At 37.0% G+C, this 18286-nt stretch overlaps 1 protein-coding gene across 5 annotated transcripts in view; it reads right to left on the reverse strand.

The window, feature by feature from the left end:
- The window catches only part of Hmgcr (HMG coenzyme A reductase), a 28658-nt gene that overhangs the window by 7748 nt on the left and 2624 nt on the right, over positions 1 to 18286 (reverse strand). For 2 of the 5 annotated variants that reach the window (XM_089590306.1, XM_014354458.3), the window contains 3 exons: positions 4756 to 4941; positions 2597 to 2957; positions 2372 to 2486 (listed from right to left, as the gene is read on the reverse strand). In XM_089590306.1, coding sequence (XP_089446432.1) covers positions 2372 to 2486; positions 2597 to 2788 — 307 coding nt within the window. In that variant the 5' untranslated portion in view covers positions 2789 to 2957; positions 4756 to 4941. The remainder of the gene's footprint in view (positions 1 to 2371; positions 2487 to 2596; positions 2958 to 4755; positions 4942 to 18286) is intronic. The other 3 variants (XM_089590378.1, XM_014354460.2, XM_089590343.1) reach the window with 3 other exon arrangements.

The following is an 18286-nucleotide window of genomic DNA, read 5'->3' on the forward strand; positions in this document are numbered from 1 at the left end:
TATTAATATACTCTGAGATCGAAACGGAGGGTAACATGAACACGTCAATATTTTTCAATACGAAGGGTCATTAGCGTCGCTGAAAAAAAACAAACGAGAGTCATAAATTTCACCGTCGCGCGCTTCTATCGGCCGACAAAGTAAAAGTGGCGCTAACAACTCGATGGTATATTTTTCGAAAATGAGGAAACCCCGTTTTCTTCAGTATCGTTGTTTTTTATCCGCACCGCGTTTATCATTGTCGCTCGAAAATAATCGCAATTCAATACTTTGATTTAGAAAACGGCAAAAATGTAGATCTCCGGAAGAGAAAACGCTAACCGATTGAAAGCGAAACGTGCGGGCAATTGAAAATTTTACGCGTACAAGGAGAGAGAAAGGCGGGGTTTGTCGTGTACGCGGGACCCGAAACTCTGACAAGGGTCTACGGGTGTTGCTGACTATATGATATTATATATTTATTATGACTAACCATATCATTATAATTAAGACTTTGGATATTCCGTCGATCGAATGAGTTTCTCGGTTTCACGGTTCATCGAACCGTTAACGAAATCCTCCCGCATCGGCATCGCTTTCTCGCGCCTAAACACAATTAGACCTTTTTTTTCGATCTCCTCGGGGCTTAGTGTATATACAAAACGAACCAATCCCGAAACTCCCGATCCTGCACCCCTCCCAACTCCCCTACTCGATCTGTGAATAAACGCGTATGGAATCATGAGATTATGCGTTTAAGATTTGTCACCTCCGTAAAATTGCCCGAAAGCACCAAATGCTCTGGATGCAATTCCAATGCGTTGGGGTACATTTATACACATGTATACGCACGATTGCCGATCGTGATTGTCATTATACGATTACGTGAGCGGAGAAAGAAAAAAAAAAAAAAAAAAAAAAAAAAAAAAAAAAAAAAAAAAAAAAAAAAAAAGGAGGGGGGCAATATAATATAATAATATGTATGCGTATACGCGCAAAAAGTAACAAGCGAATCAGTCAGTCAGCCGCGGCACGATGTGTATTATATAGGTATATACACGCGTGTGTAGGGGAGCACACAGAAAGCCGGTTTCAAAGAGAGCGCGGCGTAGCGGGTATATAATTTGGTAATCGGCCAACAAGACACGGGCGCGCGCGCGCGCTCTCGCGCACCGAGAACGGCCTCGGACCAAATGCCATATCGCTTTCTATGAGAGCGGAACTTTCACTGGACACACTCTCCTCCGGGAGTAGGTACCTCATACCTGCGCGTACAATACGTCCGTGTACATGTGGAAATGGCAAGTGTAGCGATCGCTCGCGCGGGGCTTTCTTCTTTTCCGAGGCGCGTGCGCGCGAACGCGTCTGTAGGTATACTTATATACGTTATATTAACGGAGAGTGAGCGTAAATATAATAACGAGCGCGCATATGTATACCACGGGTAATTTTGCTTGCCGTTCCCCCCGCGAGTAAATAATTCGCAGAGCGCGGGGCCTTTTTGTCATTCAAGGTGAGACTCCACGCGCTCTCCGGCTTCTCTCGTGCGTGCGCGGGTGTGTACCTCTGTATGGGTACGGGCCCATATTATATTTTTCACACCTCAGCACTCACCGGTGGGTGGGGGGAAGAAGCGTAATTACATATTTTGCCTCATCCAATTTTACGTATGCATATGTCATAAAATATATAATTGAGCGCTTCTCCTCCCCCCCCCCACACCCTCATCTGTCATCGCCACACCTGTAACAATAATGTCATAAGTATACCCTCGTACTCACGGATATGACGGTTATTGCCAAATTATCTTTTAAACGTCCGTATTGCGTGTACCTACTACACCATCCTTTTTTTTTCGTTTGACGCATCTCTTTTTGTTTACAAAAGAACCCATTGTTTTACGACAGTGCGAATTAGCTTAAAAAAAAAAAAGTACACGGATAACCGCTTTTTTAGATTTTTATACAAATGATATAGATGTATATAATACAATATATTGTGTGCGAAACACGAAAATTCTAATGTGCAATAGTATAGAATATAGTTGTATAGGTTGGTACACAGCTCGAGGAAGGCCGAGTAGTCATCGTCACCGTTAAAAAGACAGTGAAATTTTCAAGGCTTTCTAAGTATTAGCCATTCATGACACCTTTTATTTCATATTTGCCGAGAGAGAGAGAGAAAATATTATACGTATACGTAAGTACGATGTGCAATGCTTGCTTGGGCGCGAGTCGTGTGTGTTTAAACGCTACTTGCAAGCACCATAAGAGAAACCGTAAATCCGCAAGAGCGCCATCAGGTATTTGAAAATTAGCGAGACAGCGCGCGGAGAAACGCCCGTAAAATGCAGCCCGTGAAGTTTTGTCGTTACGATGGGAGGTTTACTCACTCAAAATGTACTTGGAGCCCAGGTTTTGAAGGCTCCGGAACTGATGGTAGCTGAAGAGTATCGCTAGGCAACGAATCACCGTCATCAGAATCACGTCCGCGGCGTTCAGCTCCTGCTGCAATAAGAAACCAATACATATAAATAAGTAAAAATGTGTATAAACGATAAAGCAAGTATAATTAAAAAGAAAAAAAGAAGAAAAAAAAAAGAAAGAAAGGCACTCACATCGTTGGAACATCGTCCCTGCCAGCAGTGGCCGGCGCTGTCCGAAATCGGCAGACTTCCGTCTTTGAGTAGACCGGCGCTCGGTGTCTCCATGTGGTACATGCACGCGGTAAGTATGAAGGTGGTGACGATTACGTGCATCGAGTGACCGGCGCAAAACCGGCCGTGCAACTCAAACAGGCCTTCCAGCATCTTTTTTTTTTTTTTTTTTTTTTTTTTCCTCGCGAATAGTCCTTATTATCTCCTCTTCTCACGGGCCGACGCAGAGTGTGTTGCGTTCAGCTGCTGATGCCGACTGCTTTCTCTCGCTCTTTTCCCCTCTTCTTCGGACGCCCGACTGACAAATAGACTTACGAAATCTCTGCAACACACGGGCAGACGTACCCTACTTAGACCCCTTTTTTGTCGTTGTTGTTGTTGTTGTTGTTTTTACTTTATCTTTTATATACATTTGTCAATAAAGTAAGTACATATTGCAAGTCACGCTTTTTAAAAAAACTTTTCACGTATATGGGGAAAAATCTTCCCTAAATGGGTGCAATGTGCAGTTGGGGGGTAAGCGCGTCGTGTTTTGCTCTTCTGATCCGCGAACAAAGCTGTTGCCACGCACGATCAAAGAGCAGGGCGTTTTCGACAAATCTTTCCGTTTAATTTAGTTTGGGCAAAGGCGCGAAAAGCCTTTGATCGAGGCGATTTATTTTCCCGCTTGACGAACGACGGTACCCGCTCTGTTTGCCGATCTCTCGCGCGCGAAAATGAAAAATCGCTCGGACCAATAAACACCGACCGACGACTGCCTCTGCGTCTGAGAATCTGTAAACAAACGATCTCCCGATCGTGGGCGGTTTTGGCCAGCGCTTTTCTCGCGACCGCGTATACTTCCGGTTCGTTTGGGGTGGAAAGTAACAAAAGGATTTGCACAATTTTTTTTTTTTTTTTTTCGTTACATAAAAAAAAAATGCAGCACGGACAACGCATACGCCCGGAGATTGATATTTTATTGCACATTACAGTATGTATACCCGCGCGTAATGTGAACAGTAATAAGATCATTAATGGTTGGACGATTTTTCAAAGAGAAACCTCACCGTGTTATTTAAGGCCGGGTGTCTCGGTTACGAAATTCTTAAAACTAAAAAAAAAAAAACAACGCCAACACGGAGAGAGCGCCTGCATGCGCTGGACTCGCGAGGAAAAAGAAAAGGAAAAAAAGACTGCACTCCCCGATCCTCCCATATACATATACATCAAAGTTTCGACACTTTTTTCCCCTCTTACGCGTAAAAACTGTTTTATAACCGATTACGAGACGGATACTTTTTTTCTCACTCACTCTCCCGCTCTTTCTCGATGTGCGCGGTAATTTGTTTGACTTTGAATGAGCGAATATTATCCGTTTGCATGGGGCGCGACTTTATGAATGAGCCGAGAAACGGGGATAGATAGAAAGCGTGCGAGTGATGCATTGTTCTTTGGTGATTTGTGTGACAAATTGAGCTGTGCATTAAAAGTAAAACAAATATTAATAAAAAAACGCGTGTTCGCTCGTATGGAAAAAAAAAAACTCGCACATTTGTTACGCGATTATTGCGACATTTTTAATGCCATAATCAAACTAATTATTATACCGTTTACGCAAACGGTTTAACTAAAAGCAGAGAGATAACAGTAATGACGAAGGTTGAAAAAAATTAAAAAAACAACTCGCAACCGTAAACAAAAAAATTAAATGTTTTTTCATTTCATCTCAAAACACTTGCGATGTTAAATTTGATGTTGGATAATTGTTTTTTTTTTTTTTTTTTGTTTTTCTATTTTTTTTTTTGCATTGCATGGTAAATAAAATATCTCAAACCATTTGGCCGGGAGACTCGTTGTTTTATCGATCGAAAGTTAAATACGATAGAAAGTAATATGGTAACCACCCGTGGAGAAGAAAAAAGCTTTCCCTTTTTGCGAATCGCAGCGGTAAAATAAACAACTTGCCACCGACATTAGGGTCGCGGAAGAGAATTACAATGATTGATATTAGGAGAGGAGGGAAAAAGCAATTAAAATACTCTCACGCTAGGTGTATTCACTTTTTGGAAGAAAAAATAAAAAAAAAAAAAAAAAAAAAAAAAAAAAAGAAAAGAAAGGAAGAAAAAAATCGTTGGTACCTGTTACGTAAACGTAGGGCCAAAAATATCCGCCATCCGAATCGCAAGCATGAGGTTAAACAAGTGGCCGGTCAGAGGGGCGGGTTAGCGCTCTCATTTCCCCTTGCGTCAGTTGAATCGACTTTTTCGCAGTTGTGTACAGGTAGCGGCGAAGCGTACAACAGTTAACCAACAGATGAGGCGAAGCTATCGATTGTGATGCACAAAATGTAAAAAAAAATAATAATAACCGAATATTCAAAGTATCGTTTACAAGCAGCATCGGTAGCTAGCAACTTTTTTTTATAAAAATAGAAAGAAACGGAAAGAAGAGGGGGGGGGGAAGAAGCTCGGCCCAACAAAGGGGTTGATCTCGCCGCGAGCCTGCCCGAGACAGAAGAGGGAGGGCGAGGCTAGTAAAAAAGCGAGCCAAGAGAGGGCCGAGCGTTCGATTGAAGCGTCGCGTCGAGACTGATCGGAATCGGACTTTGGAGCGCCGCGACTGGACTTTCTTACCGTGTGTACCTATACACGAGAGCTGCTTGGGTGGACTCTCTCTCTCTCTCTCTCATCTCTGGCATGTGCCGCTATGCGCCTCACAACTCATATTTATACATATACATATATTTAAACGTATGTCTATACATATTTATATATATATGTGTGTGTATATATATGCACGCCGCTCGCGATATATTTGGTACAAGTACTTTATAGTTACATGCTTCGCGTAACGCGCGAAACGATGTAGGCTTCGTCGTGTGCTTCTCATATAGCTTATATATAGGAGCACCCAAAGACGCGATTGTAACTTCATTGTCAGTGGATCTGCGCTTATTGCCTCCCTACTCCCTTCCCCTCCACCCACCCGCCCTCCTTATTTTCATAATGTTCACGTGATACACATATTTCCTTTTGTTACCCACTCACGAGGATAAAAAATAAAAAAAAAAATAATAATAATAATAACAATACTAATAATAAGAAAGTACGTGCATGTGAATTCGATGATTTTCCATGTATCCTTGTGGCCTGCCCGAGGTGGTGTGTGCCATCTCTTCATCCCGTAAGCAAAATTTGTACCTATCGAGGGATCGAGGTTGTAACGAGCAGTCGTCGTATCTTAATTCTGAAAAGGGCGAAAGTCACGTTTACTTGAGAACCGTGAAAAATTTTAATCACGCGTCTTTCCAACCCTCAAGACTGTACAGAAATTTTTTTCAAACAGTGTACCAAAACGTTATGCTGCCTCGAGCAGTCCATCGTATCAGGCGAAACTCTGGTTTTTTCAGCGCTCAATTACTCTGAAATCATGCAAGTGCCATGCACGAACAAATGAGAATGACGCATTGCTATGGGCTTCCCGAAATGATACAGAGATACTCTAAATATTTTTCGAGGCAGCTATATATATATACCCTTTGAGCTTTGTGAAATGGCACCTCACCGCGAAAGAAGAACCAACGATCCGACAACTGCACCAATCAACCCTTTTTTTTCAACCAACATGCTTTTGCGCTTAGATGCAATTCACTACGTACTTTTTTGTACTTCAAGGGTAATTTTTACCTAAGGCATTTTCGCATTTGCACGCAGTGAACCCGACGTTGCCGTAGTTCTGTTTCTCTGCGTGGATTTCTTTTTTTTTTTTTCCTTGTACTACAGGCACAACAGTGCGAGAGTAAATAAGCTAGAGGACAAATTAAAAAAATTATAAAGAAAGTCTGGAAAAAAAAAGAAAAATAAGAAAACCAGAAAGAAGATTTATTTGTTGATTTTATAAATCAGTAAAACCAGTAATTGTGCATATTTATGAGTGTACGCTATCGAAAAAATTTCTCGAGCGCAATTGTTATGCATGAAACTTCAGGCCTCGAGCTTAACGTATTGTGTTTATTAAAGCTGTACTTATAATTTTCCTCAATTGAATCCTTTTCTCGACATGTATTCGTAAAATATCAAGCAGTTAATCATGACAGATTAAACAACGAGAGAAAAACAATTGTCAACACTCGTCGGTATACTAACTAAACGATATTATTAGTCAGCGGAGGAACAGATAAATAAAGGATACTCGTCGTTTCGACAAAATATAATATACGTATATAAATCAGTATAATAAGTAAAAGTAATGATAAAAGGGAAAAAAAAAGAAAAATCATTTTCTCGTAACTCTGCAGGATACAATTATCAATGGCCTTGCTCTGAAGTACCTATGTAAAATCATTGGCATTCAATCAACGGTTCTCCCTTACGGTGGTTGTTGTTGCTGCACCAGCATATATCATCATAGAGAGAACCAAAGAGTATCGTATGTATAAAAAAGTAAATGAATAATCATTGCAAGAGACGTGGAGAAGAAAAAAAAAAAAAAATGAAAGATAGAGAGAGATAAGTAAAAGAGGAGCATTCGAGCAACTTCAGTGGCGCAACTGCCGCATACTTCAATCGATACACACACATGTATACGCGCGTTACCACCAACAGGTCTTCGGGAAGGAGCTTAGTTATGTATATATATACGATAACCATAATGATAATAATGGACAGAGAGAGAGAGAGAAGGAATATTGCGCAATAATTATGCTATAGCTACATGGGTACACCCTAAATGTACATTGGCGCGTGTGACCCTCCCACTCTCTTTTTTTCCACATGTCCATCAGGTGGTGCTCCTTTTTTCTCGCTCTCCTCCCGATAGGGAATAGCCAAAGTGTATGTCGACATCTTCAGCCATATATATATACATATCCCTGGTGCGTCCATCGTCCCATATAAAACATAATAGGTGTAAGCTTACATTGTTAGTATGATGGAGTCTCTTGGAGTACATAAATATCTATAGTTACGGATGCACCATCAGAGTACCATTGACTGATCGAGTGTCGCACGTAGAGCGTTGCAGTGGAGGGGGGAGGGGAAAAAAAACGTGCATTAATCAAAATTAACATCAGGCACGCGTACATAGGTATATACCATGAGATACGGTGTCGCGCATCACTTTGAGGCGATGTACATAAGGTACGCGAGCAGCGAACGGACGCGTATGCATAGATAAGTGCATTCTTTGGTCTCTCTAATGCACAGGTATACAATATACACGTGTGTGGATTAGTATACATGCACCTGTTCGTATTATTAATAATAAAAAGAAAAGAAAAAAAAAAAAAAAAAATATGCAGGCACGCGCGCGCCTTTGCTCTTTTACTTTTCGTAATAAGTATATAGTACAACGACGCGGTGCAGGCGTCCGCCTAAGTATCGGTGCCTGTTGGTATTAGTAGGTATGGAAAAAAGTCGCTTTCCTTGCCACATTTACAGCCCACCTTCTGTAAAGTACTTAGTGTTGTTGCGCACACATCCCATTAACTAGTACATACATCTATATAAATGTATCCTAATGCTGCGATTGCGGGGCGCGTTTTGCTTCTCGTTATTGCAATACTTGATTGTTTTTAGTCTTTTATACTATGCAACACACTCTTTTATTGGAAATAATTGTGGCAAAGTATTTTTTGCGCTCTACGAAGAACGCGTGTACGTGGTCAAATAAAAGTTTTTTTTTTTTTTTTTTTTTTTTTCTTTATTTTTCGGACGGGAGGATAGCACTGGTTGGATGGTACTTGTGTAGCGAACGCTATTTTTTCTATCTAGAGTGCAGTAAACATCCAAATTAAAAAAAAGCCCGAAGTAGAAAAATTTTCTTAAATAAGACAAAACATTTTGGTCTTCGGTGTCGTTTTAACGGTAAACTTTTGAAGTTTTTTACTCTGTTTTTCATAATTATTAAGTAAGTGTGATTATCGTTTTAAGTGTTGTTTACCATTATATATCAGAGTTCCTACTGTGCTATGAAAATCGGTACTGATGTAGGGAAAAATTCCGTCATTACATTGGATTAAAAAATGTTACTTTTACATTGTTTATTTAAGAATCAAGACAGCTCCTTAAAGAGCTTGTAGGGCTTTGTATTGTCTTTTATTAGTACACAATATCAAAAAAAGTTGTGTGAATCTGATAACGCAAATGTAATTATTTTTATCAGACAAAGGGACAGTTTGTCACGTTTGTTTTGTAAACAATTTTTTATTTACTACAGTAAGCTATGTTATCAATATTGTGAAAAACAGATGCACAAGTTATATTTATTTTTCCTTTTTTCTTTCTTCATCACATTTAAATTTAGCAGTGCTCGTTTTTTCCTCAAACGATTTGAGACAACTATCGTGGAAAGTTTTATCAAACAATCAACGTGTCAACTCAGTTACATTCGACATCGATCCTTTTTAATTTTGACAAAAAAAAAAAAAAAAAAAAAAAATCAAGCATCTCGATAAATTACCAACGATTTATAACCGCTTTGTTGTTATATTGAGAACTGAATAGTCAAATCAAACGATGTATCGATTCTTATGTCATTATTGATAATTTTACAAAAAGGACGAAACAAAACCATTTTCACACAAGTTATCCTGTTGGTATACTTGGGTTGAACTTTTCCGTGTACGAGTTGCATAAATTTATTTTCAGCCCCAAAGTATTGGCTCTGCGCGTCAAGCCCGATTCGCGAAACTCCGTGGATAATGTGGATACGTAAATAATTGCCACGGCTTCGCTGTTCGGCAGGCTATTTAACACGCGTACAGTAAAATAGGCAAGAGAAAAGAAGAAAAGGAGGGAAGAAGAAAAAAAAAAAAAAAAAAAAAAAAAAAAAATCGGTTGCCGATTAAAATATTCGAGCATACATTATACCCCGCTACATGCAGACACGCACTTTAAGCAGCTTCTCTCTCGCGCTGGTTGCAAGGATAATAATTATTCTTCCATCGACGAGCTTGCATAATTAAAGTTACGAATCTCCCCGCGGGTTTTTTTCTTTTGATAACGAGATGTGGAAATATTTAACGGGCATATTTTATGCATTCGTTCGGTATTCCTGCGAGCTGGGATCGCATTACATCACTACAACACGAGGATCCGAAAGTTTCGCGTATTATAAATTTTGGGCCTCGATTAATCGTGCATTTTATAATCTCACCATGTATAGGTATATATATATATGTTTATATATCATGTAGTATATACCACACGTTTCTAAAACGTTGCATAAACCACGTGGTTTTTGCACAATCGTTCACGCGTTAATGGATAACCAATGTAGGGATCATTTGCGTAAATTGTAAAAATGTACAAAAGGCTTGAACAACAAAAGTATAAATGCTTCATCGATAAAAATCCAATAAGGAGGGTATTAAATGTCACGCAATTCGGGTACCTACTTTTGAGTGCGCGATACTCAGACGGTCTAATCAAGCGAAGGCCGAAACCATAGCGCTGGACGCGAACTTTGCACGTATAACATATACACTAGATATCGAAAGTGTTGACAAGGTCACGGTCCACGCGGCCGATTTAACGGTCGTCGTCGCACGAGCACATAGTGGTGTCATACACAATTCGAAATAACACGATAAAATATCACGACCGGCCGATTAATATATAAGTGATCGGGAACCGAGTCTTGTGTTTGCATGTATACGTATATCTAAACAGGAGATCACATGAAATAGCCAATTAAACGCGACCTTCGCTATCTTTCATTTCTCCGGTACTATGTAATATTGTACTCATACTCGATAATTATTGTCATTATTATCGATCTTTGTATCATCTTCGATTACACTTCAAGTTCACTAGGATACTTCCACGAATCAACAGCCCCGTACTTTCTTTGAATCTGTGAAAATCGCGTGTTTGTCAATTATCGTTTTGTAGATACGTGATGGAGGACAACAGATCTTCCGACTACAGTCGAGAGTCTTGGTAAAAGTTTTGCAGGTACATCTAAAGACTTTGAGTACGAATTTGTAGTTTGCAGTGCCTATACAGAATCCTGAAAGATTTTTGTGGAGCTTTGAAATCTTTATAGCAAACTATTTTTTTATTTATTTTTTTTTTTTAAGCTCGTATAACGTTTTTTAATTTAATTTAATTATTGATTTATTTGATTTCTGGATATTTTTGATGAATATAAACGGTCCCTTAAGTAAATTGAACCCTATGATTCCGTAAGTTATAGTTTTGTTTTATTGTTAAAAGGAGGATAGCGCGTGTTGAGTGTATGCGAGTACAAAGTGATGAAAAAAGCTAGTTCAAGATGTATTAACATGAAAAAAAAAAAACAAAATAAACTAGTAGGGTAAGAGAGCCTGTAGTTCTTATGTCAGGGCCCATAGTTGAAATTCATTTTACACAATGTAAAAATAATCACCAAAAAAATTATGATAAGAAAGTGATGAAACCTACGGACGAACCGACGTTTATTTTTATAGTCTGAAATATTATTAGTACAATGTTTTTTTTTTTTTTTTGGTATTTTTACGCTTTACATAACAGAGATGACTGACGACTTTTATGTCAAATTTATTTAAAATATCTGATTTAACTCTATATTTCGTTACAGACGTTGATCGAACTTAATTTTTAATACATTGTTTGTTTGTAACAAGATTAAAAATGGCATTATCGAGTATTAAAACGTTATTTACTTAATGAATGTCAGTTGAGTCTCATCTCAAAATAATATTGAAAATGCATCGTCTTGAAATAATATTGAAGAACGTTTTATCTAAAAATAAATGTAGGTACATAAAACATTATTATCTCAATTAATATTTACTATTCTATTCATTCTCACTTGGTTTTACCAAGAGATGATTTAGGGTAAGACAGTGGTTTTTCACTCATTCAAATTGATATAATATGTAATAAAATTTAACTATAGTTTAATTTGCGTTTGTTTGAGGCAATGGACGCTTAAACTTCAAACACATAAGCATCCATAACATTTTTTAAAATGCTCTAACCCCACAAAATTTGAACTAAATGATTTTAAAAATAAAATCTACAAATTTATAAAACTGCATTAAAATCTGTGCGGTGTTTTAGATACCGACAATATTGCCTATCTTATAATAAATTTTGCATCTTTCATTACGAAATGTGGACGTCTATTTATTCATACCAAAATATTTACTGTGAATGTAATTGGGGAATGAAAAAATATGTATGATTAAAAAAGTACACAGAAAGAAGCTTTTTATAATCTAAATTTTCCTCTAGATTTCCTCGACTTTTTTCCTTAACTGACAACCCATCTTTAAATTATACACATTCACGCATAATAATAACAGCACACTCTCTTGATGAATTTTACGGATTTATATGTCATACATCATCTTTTCTTGATAAAAAAATTAAGTTAACAGTGACATCAACTCTATAAAAATCCTAAGAGAAAAGAACTGGAGCTGAGTGTCACTGCAACATGTCTAGTTACGATAGTTAATTTTCTTGTAATAAATTCTAAGTTAATTTCTTTTTAATACTAAATAGTATTTATACATTAGTTAATTTTTACACAATTTTGTTTTCGAGTTAAATAAAAATCATACTTTTCTTCATACTAAAAAAAACTTTTTCTTTGGAGTCAAGTATAAATCGGAGTAACATTGTCTTCATTTATATTTGGCAATACAAAATTTGTATTCATATTTTTCAGCTACCGGAAGATGAAAAAAAAAATATGAAAAATCTAGTGTGATCACTGAACAAATTCGCTTTTCGATTATTTAAATATCTAATTTTCTTTAATACTGACATAACTCTTTATACTTTTTTTTTTTTTTTTTTTTTGATTGACAAAAAAAACGGTCTGATATACAAAGTATAAAAGTGAAAAGAATGACAAGATTTGAAATTGGTCGACTGATGGTGGAGTTTTATTGCTCCAAATGAATAATTAATTACCTGAGGGAGCCCAATCGTGGAAGTTCGAGCACGTGTCTGTTTTTTATTTACTTTTTTTTCTTCCGACAAAAAATCTGTTTTCTTAATATTCCAGGATACTCTTCGGAAATTTGACTATTTTTAGAAAAATATGTCATTATACGAAGGATTATTTTAATTTGAGTTGTACAAACTTTAACGACCAAAATAAAAAACATAATGAAAATGCAAGTGCTAAATGTTTATTTTTTTTATTTTTTATGCGGCATTAACTTCATGCGAGAACTTTTGAAACGACCACACGCACGTTTTTGGTGGCAATGAAATTCAACTATTTCTCGAAGGTAAAGAGAGCTCCGGTACGGCCGTGCGGTTTTGCAAATTTTCGCGCGCAAAAATTGCTTCCGCGCACCATTAAAGCCGCGGTGGTTTGCAGCGTATGGACTCGAATTTTCTTTTCCTCTTTCCCTGTATACCGCGCCTCTCTCTCTCGGTGTGCGTGTGGGCGCAGTGGCAATTGTTCATGCGGAGAATCGCGCGCGGTTAAGTAGTATGCGTTGTGCGTTACTCTCTTGTAATCGCAGGCATGAGTCCATCACCATACGAGTATTCAAAGAAGAGACGCCTTTTGTTATGCCGTCTGTCTTAGCATATGGGTAGGCGCTGGTTTCGCTTCAATGCGCCTCTTGTGCGCTCGCATGATGATGTGTGTGTGTGCGTGTATGCATAATAAATACACACACACGCGTGGTTTATATAAATCAAATCCTTTGTTTTAGTGAATCTTCTTTCAGCTTATATTTTCATAAAATTTCAAATCTTATGTACCAACGACACGATATTTTTTACGTTATGTTCGCTACAGTCACTGCGAACAATCGTATCACGAGGAATCAGAAATGTGCGTCAAAGTTTGGACGTGGGACGTGTTCGTTCAATCGAAATGTGCATCACTTCGTGAGTCGGAGCAATTTTTTATATAGTTCGAACAAAAAGTCTTCGTACGCGAGCCAACCGAAGAATAATATATTATACTCTTAAATCAGCTCGATACGCTTTTACCATGCACTTTCTTTCTCTCTTTCCTTTCAACTCAGACCGTAAAACTTGGACCCATTAACGAAGCTATTAGACGCCTATCTGCCCCCTAAATCCGTTCCTATGGTAGTAGAAGAGGTAATTAATTTAATCTCGTAGTTTCAAATCTTACTTTCGGATGAGAGGAAAAAAAAAAAAAAGAAGGAATAAATAAGTAGAAGAATAGCGTGGATTTGTTGTTGTATCCTCGAAAGACAATGGTATTAATTTCACCGAAAGGAAGAATGATCAAAAGAGATCCGTTAGAGCGGAGCGCAGGCGAGGCTGATGGAGAGAAGGAAAACTCTCCGCTGTATATATATATATTATATATGTATATAGGCAAGAGTGCTTGTTTATTTTACTGATGCAGCAGACTAGACTTTGGGAGAGAAAGCTACACTGAGCTATACAACTCCTATTATCATCGCGTTTGGACACGGAGGTATTAAACTTTTTTTTTTTTTTTTCCAACTCATAAGCATTTTTTTTCTTTTTTTTTTTTTACTTGAGAGGAAAGGAAAAAGTTAAAATATGCCAGTTGCTATGATTTGTTGTACAGCTGAAAAAAGTTGCACCAACGTAAAAGTTTTTTCATGAAATGCATGCTAATGTTCTACCTCTGGTAGGGCTCTGAAAAAAAAAGTGTATGGTTTTAGTATGTTATGAAGATATTTACATTTTTGTTCTCGTGAAAGGAATTTTTTGTTATCTTTTATACGTAAGTGGCGCCTGATAGCAAAACCGTAGACCATACAATCATTCAAATATTACAAATATTACGCTTCGTACGGCGTCATCGTAAGATATCCAATTTGCGTAAAGTTAGTCATAAAATACAATTATTGAATAAAAAAAAAAATTTCTTGTAACAGCTGACGATCGACAATAAAAAAAAAACTATTCACATCACAAGAGAAACACAACTGAAAAAAAAAAAAAATTGACACTATGTGGGAAATGTTAATTAACAAGACGTTATGCTGCTTTAATTCGGTATCTAAAAAACGTGCATGTATGCATAACAATAAAAATCTGTTAATCTCGGCAGAGTTATGCACATGACTATACGTGCAAACGGTACAAAAAATTGTTTGCCTCATTTGATACAATTATTCAAGATAAAGCGCTCAATTTCGTACAACGTAATACGTTACATCGATGACTCGTTCAAAGAGCCAAAAAGTTTGGTTAGCAAAGCTATAGAAGCCGTTGGCGAAAATGCAAAGCTATAAATTTAAGGTGAAAATATCGGTCACGGGTGAAAAAACAAACGCCGCCGAACCCATGTAGTTTTGCACTGGGGAATTTCCGTGCTTTTACAAATTCCACGTGGATAAACATATGTAGACGCACGTCCCCGTGAAATATCGAAAGCGTCAGAGAGCAGTTCGTGAAAAGCATACCTACGGTACTCGGGTCTACATCACACGCACAAGTGTACGCAAGTTGACGTGACATGTCGGTGAGATATTCGCACTTTTTTTTTTTTTTTTTTTTTTTTTTTTCTTAGTTACAATTGACAAAAACATGTTTTTCGGGACAACAAGGACCAATTCTACGAAGGAAAAAAAAAGAGACTTTTAGACATTAAAAAGATACATTGTTTGTATATTTGCACGCGCTGTCCCTTTCGTTTGGCACACCTGTGTGCGAGTGTTAATTACGACGTACACAAAGTAATACGGAAAGATTAAAAATAATTTGCTCCCACAAGGTTTTTCGTTCGCGTCAAAGTGGCTTTAATTTTCTTATTAGCGCGTCAAGAATCGAGATGTAATTTTTACAAAACTTGTACGCGTCCTTACATACAATTTATTTCACAACAATGCTGTCTATATATATTTGCCAAAGAGCGAGTAGTTAATTAAGGAAACTTTTTTTTTTTTTCCTAGTTCTACAAAGATACCAAATACCTGATAGTTAAAATTTAAATTGTACTTTACAAAAATTTTTGCTTATACTTTGGTGCAACAAGAAATGTTTTAATGTTTTATAAGTATTCATAAAAGTTGTTATGGACGTCATGCTAAGAATTAGATTGAACAAGGAAAATGTTTTCTCAGCCAAACTCGCAGATTATACCGTTAGCTTAGTATAAAGTTACCAATAGTCGATAATGAATAACAAAGAAATTAAAAGGTAAAATTATTGTACAAGAAAAAGAAAAGACTGAATCAAGGGTAAGATAAGAAATCTAAGAAAGTAAAATCTAATTTTTTTATTATTTTTATTTTAATATTTATTCTAACATCATTATTAAATGAGGAGACTGTTTTGATTTTTATAGTTCAGTGGCATATGACTCATGAAACTAAAAAAAAATTTTTTATTTAATTTGCCTAGTTAAAAGTTGGAAACATTTTTGTATATAGGTATTGCTGCCTTTAGTTTACTTATCCTATACGTGTCATAAGGTCGTGTGTTAGATATTTTTAAGAATCCCATTTTCTCCTTAGTTACATTATTTGTTTGTATTTTACAAATGTAATCACAAAATTGTAAATAGATGCATCATGTGTAACACTTTTTGTAAGCAGTATCGTGAAAATGCCCAATAAATTATGATGTTTTACGTTTAATCATATGTATTTTGATAACGCATGGTAATAAAACATTATTAGAGGTTCTTATACCTGTCACAACTGCATGAGCTATGTTGTATTAATTTTTTGATTCTGTGGAATTTGTTTGGACGGGTTTTTTCTCAAAAATGTGCATACACACAAAAACGCATCTCTTTGTATCAGTCCAGTCTGAAATTATTTTTATCACTTTTATAAATCGATATTTCACACGATAGCAATTAAAAGATTCATGCTCATTACAAAAAGTACATAATTCAGCGCTTTATTATACTTCATCATCGTAACGTTAATAAATTTTTTTAAGTACCCATGAGACTCCTTTAGGTAAAATGAAAGTATGTAAGAACAGTGTTAGAATCAAATTGAAAGTAATCACGATCGATTTCGCATGTAATATAATTGTGCGTATACGAATTTGCCATCTAAAAAAAAAAAAAAAAAAGAAAAAAGAAAAAAAGAAATAAAACAGCGCAGTTACGAGAGCGAATCCACTTTCACCTTCGATTCGAGTATGTTTGTGTGTGTATATTCTGTCTGCGAGATAATGTATACGGAGACGAGAGATGCGCAAGATTTATTCGCACCTGCCGGTACGAATACTTATTTACACTCTCTTAATTTATACAAGTGAGAATTGCAGCAAAGGTGTCAGTGAACGTGATTTATAATACAAAATTTTTAGTTTTCATCCAAATGGATGATACTTCATTGATTTTGACCCAACGATTACGGCTGTCCACTGAATGAAACAGTACCTTATTATAATTTATAGGTATTTATATTACCTGTACTTGTGCACTAACTCAACCTATGAACATCAATATAAAAGCAGTGGTGGTTTTACCACTTATCCAAACTAAGCGATCACTGTATAGGGATAAAGTACAACTATAAAAATTATAACCATCGTCGGACTGTAATTCTTATGTATTTTCTTATATTAAAATAAACAATAATTATAATGTAAGATTTATCCTTCGTATGGTGAAAAGCCAGATTTTCGTCTTGAAATGTTGTCACTTTACTAAAAATCGCACTCTCTTCCGATTCCCCTTCCTACAGTGCACGATTATAATTAAAAAAGATTCACTCGTGAAAGTAAACATATACAGTGGTGGCGGGGGGGGGGGAGGCAGAAGAGACTACTCGCGTGTGCGGGCAAAAACGGCGCCGCCAAGATTTATATTCCGCGGCTGCATGTACATGATTAAAGGTGTACACGGTTAAAAAGTTGCAAGACGACATTTGCGAGAGGCGTTAAAAAGATGGATCGACGTTGTTGGTAGAAAAAAATCGGCGTGAAGTGCAATAATCCTGATATAAGGTACAATGTATGCACGCATTTGTATGTAGGTATATGCCTAAGTGTTAAGTACTTAGGTATATGAACAAGTGTCTCTTTAGAGATCTAATGAGCCAAGATAGGGTACGTAACATGTATAGATACACATAATAATAATAATAATAATAATAATAATAATAATAATAATAATAATAATAATAATAATAATAATAATGATGATGATGATACAGCATGGTGTGGATGCGCACGTGTATGCATATACGTGACAAGTCAAAGATTCTTGATGGGGCGCAAACGCGAAGAAGAAGAGGTGTGCCTATGTAACAGAGCCTATGGAGGCATCGTCCAGCAGAGCGGGACACACTCGGCCCTGGCCTACATCCGTCACAACTTTCAAAGTTATGCGATTCGTTACAATCCATAGGTGTGTGTATATACATATACATAGGTATTTATATCGTATTATGTACGCGTCGTTGGTTACGTATATATATTATTAAAAGATAAATCGTGATTAGGGCAAGAGAGAGAGAGAGAGAAAGAGAGGCGACACGGCCTTCGTTTTTGATTGTCCACATCCATACGAGCATGTGTACAATACCTTTTAGTGCTCATAACTTTGCCTTGGCTGATGCATGCAGAAGAAGAGGAAAAAAAAAAAAAAAAAAAAAAAAAAACAATGATACTCAACGGAGCGCGCAAATTCCCCGTTGCGTCCACTCTCTCGGCGTCATATTAACTGTTGTTCAACATCATCAGCATCATCATCAGCGTACGTCGTCGTCATTGAAGGCGC

Source organism: Copidosoma floridanum, unplaced genomic scaffold (assembly GCF_036245765.1).
Source record: "Copidosoma floridanum isolate Cflo_tuat_1 unplaced genomic scaffold, Cflo_Japanese_pri ptg000001l, whole genome shotgun sequence".
NCBI lineage: Eukaryota > Metazoa > Arthropoda > Insecta > Hymenoptera > Encyrtidae > Copidosoma > Copidosoma floridanum.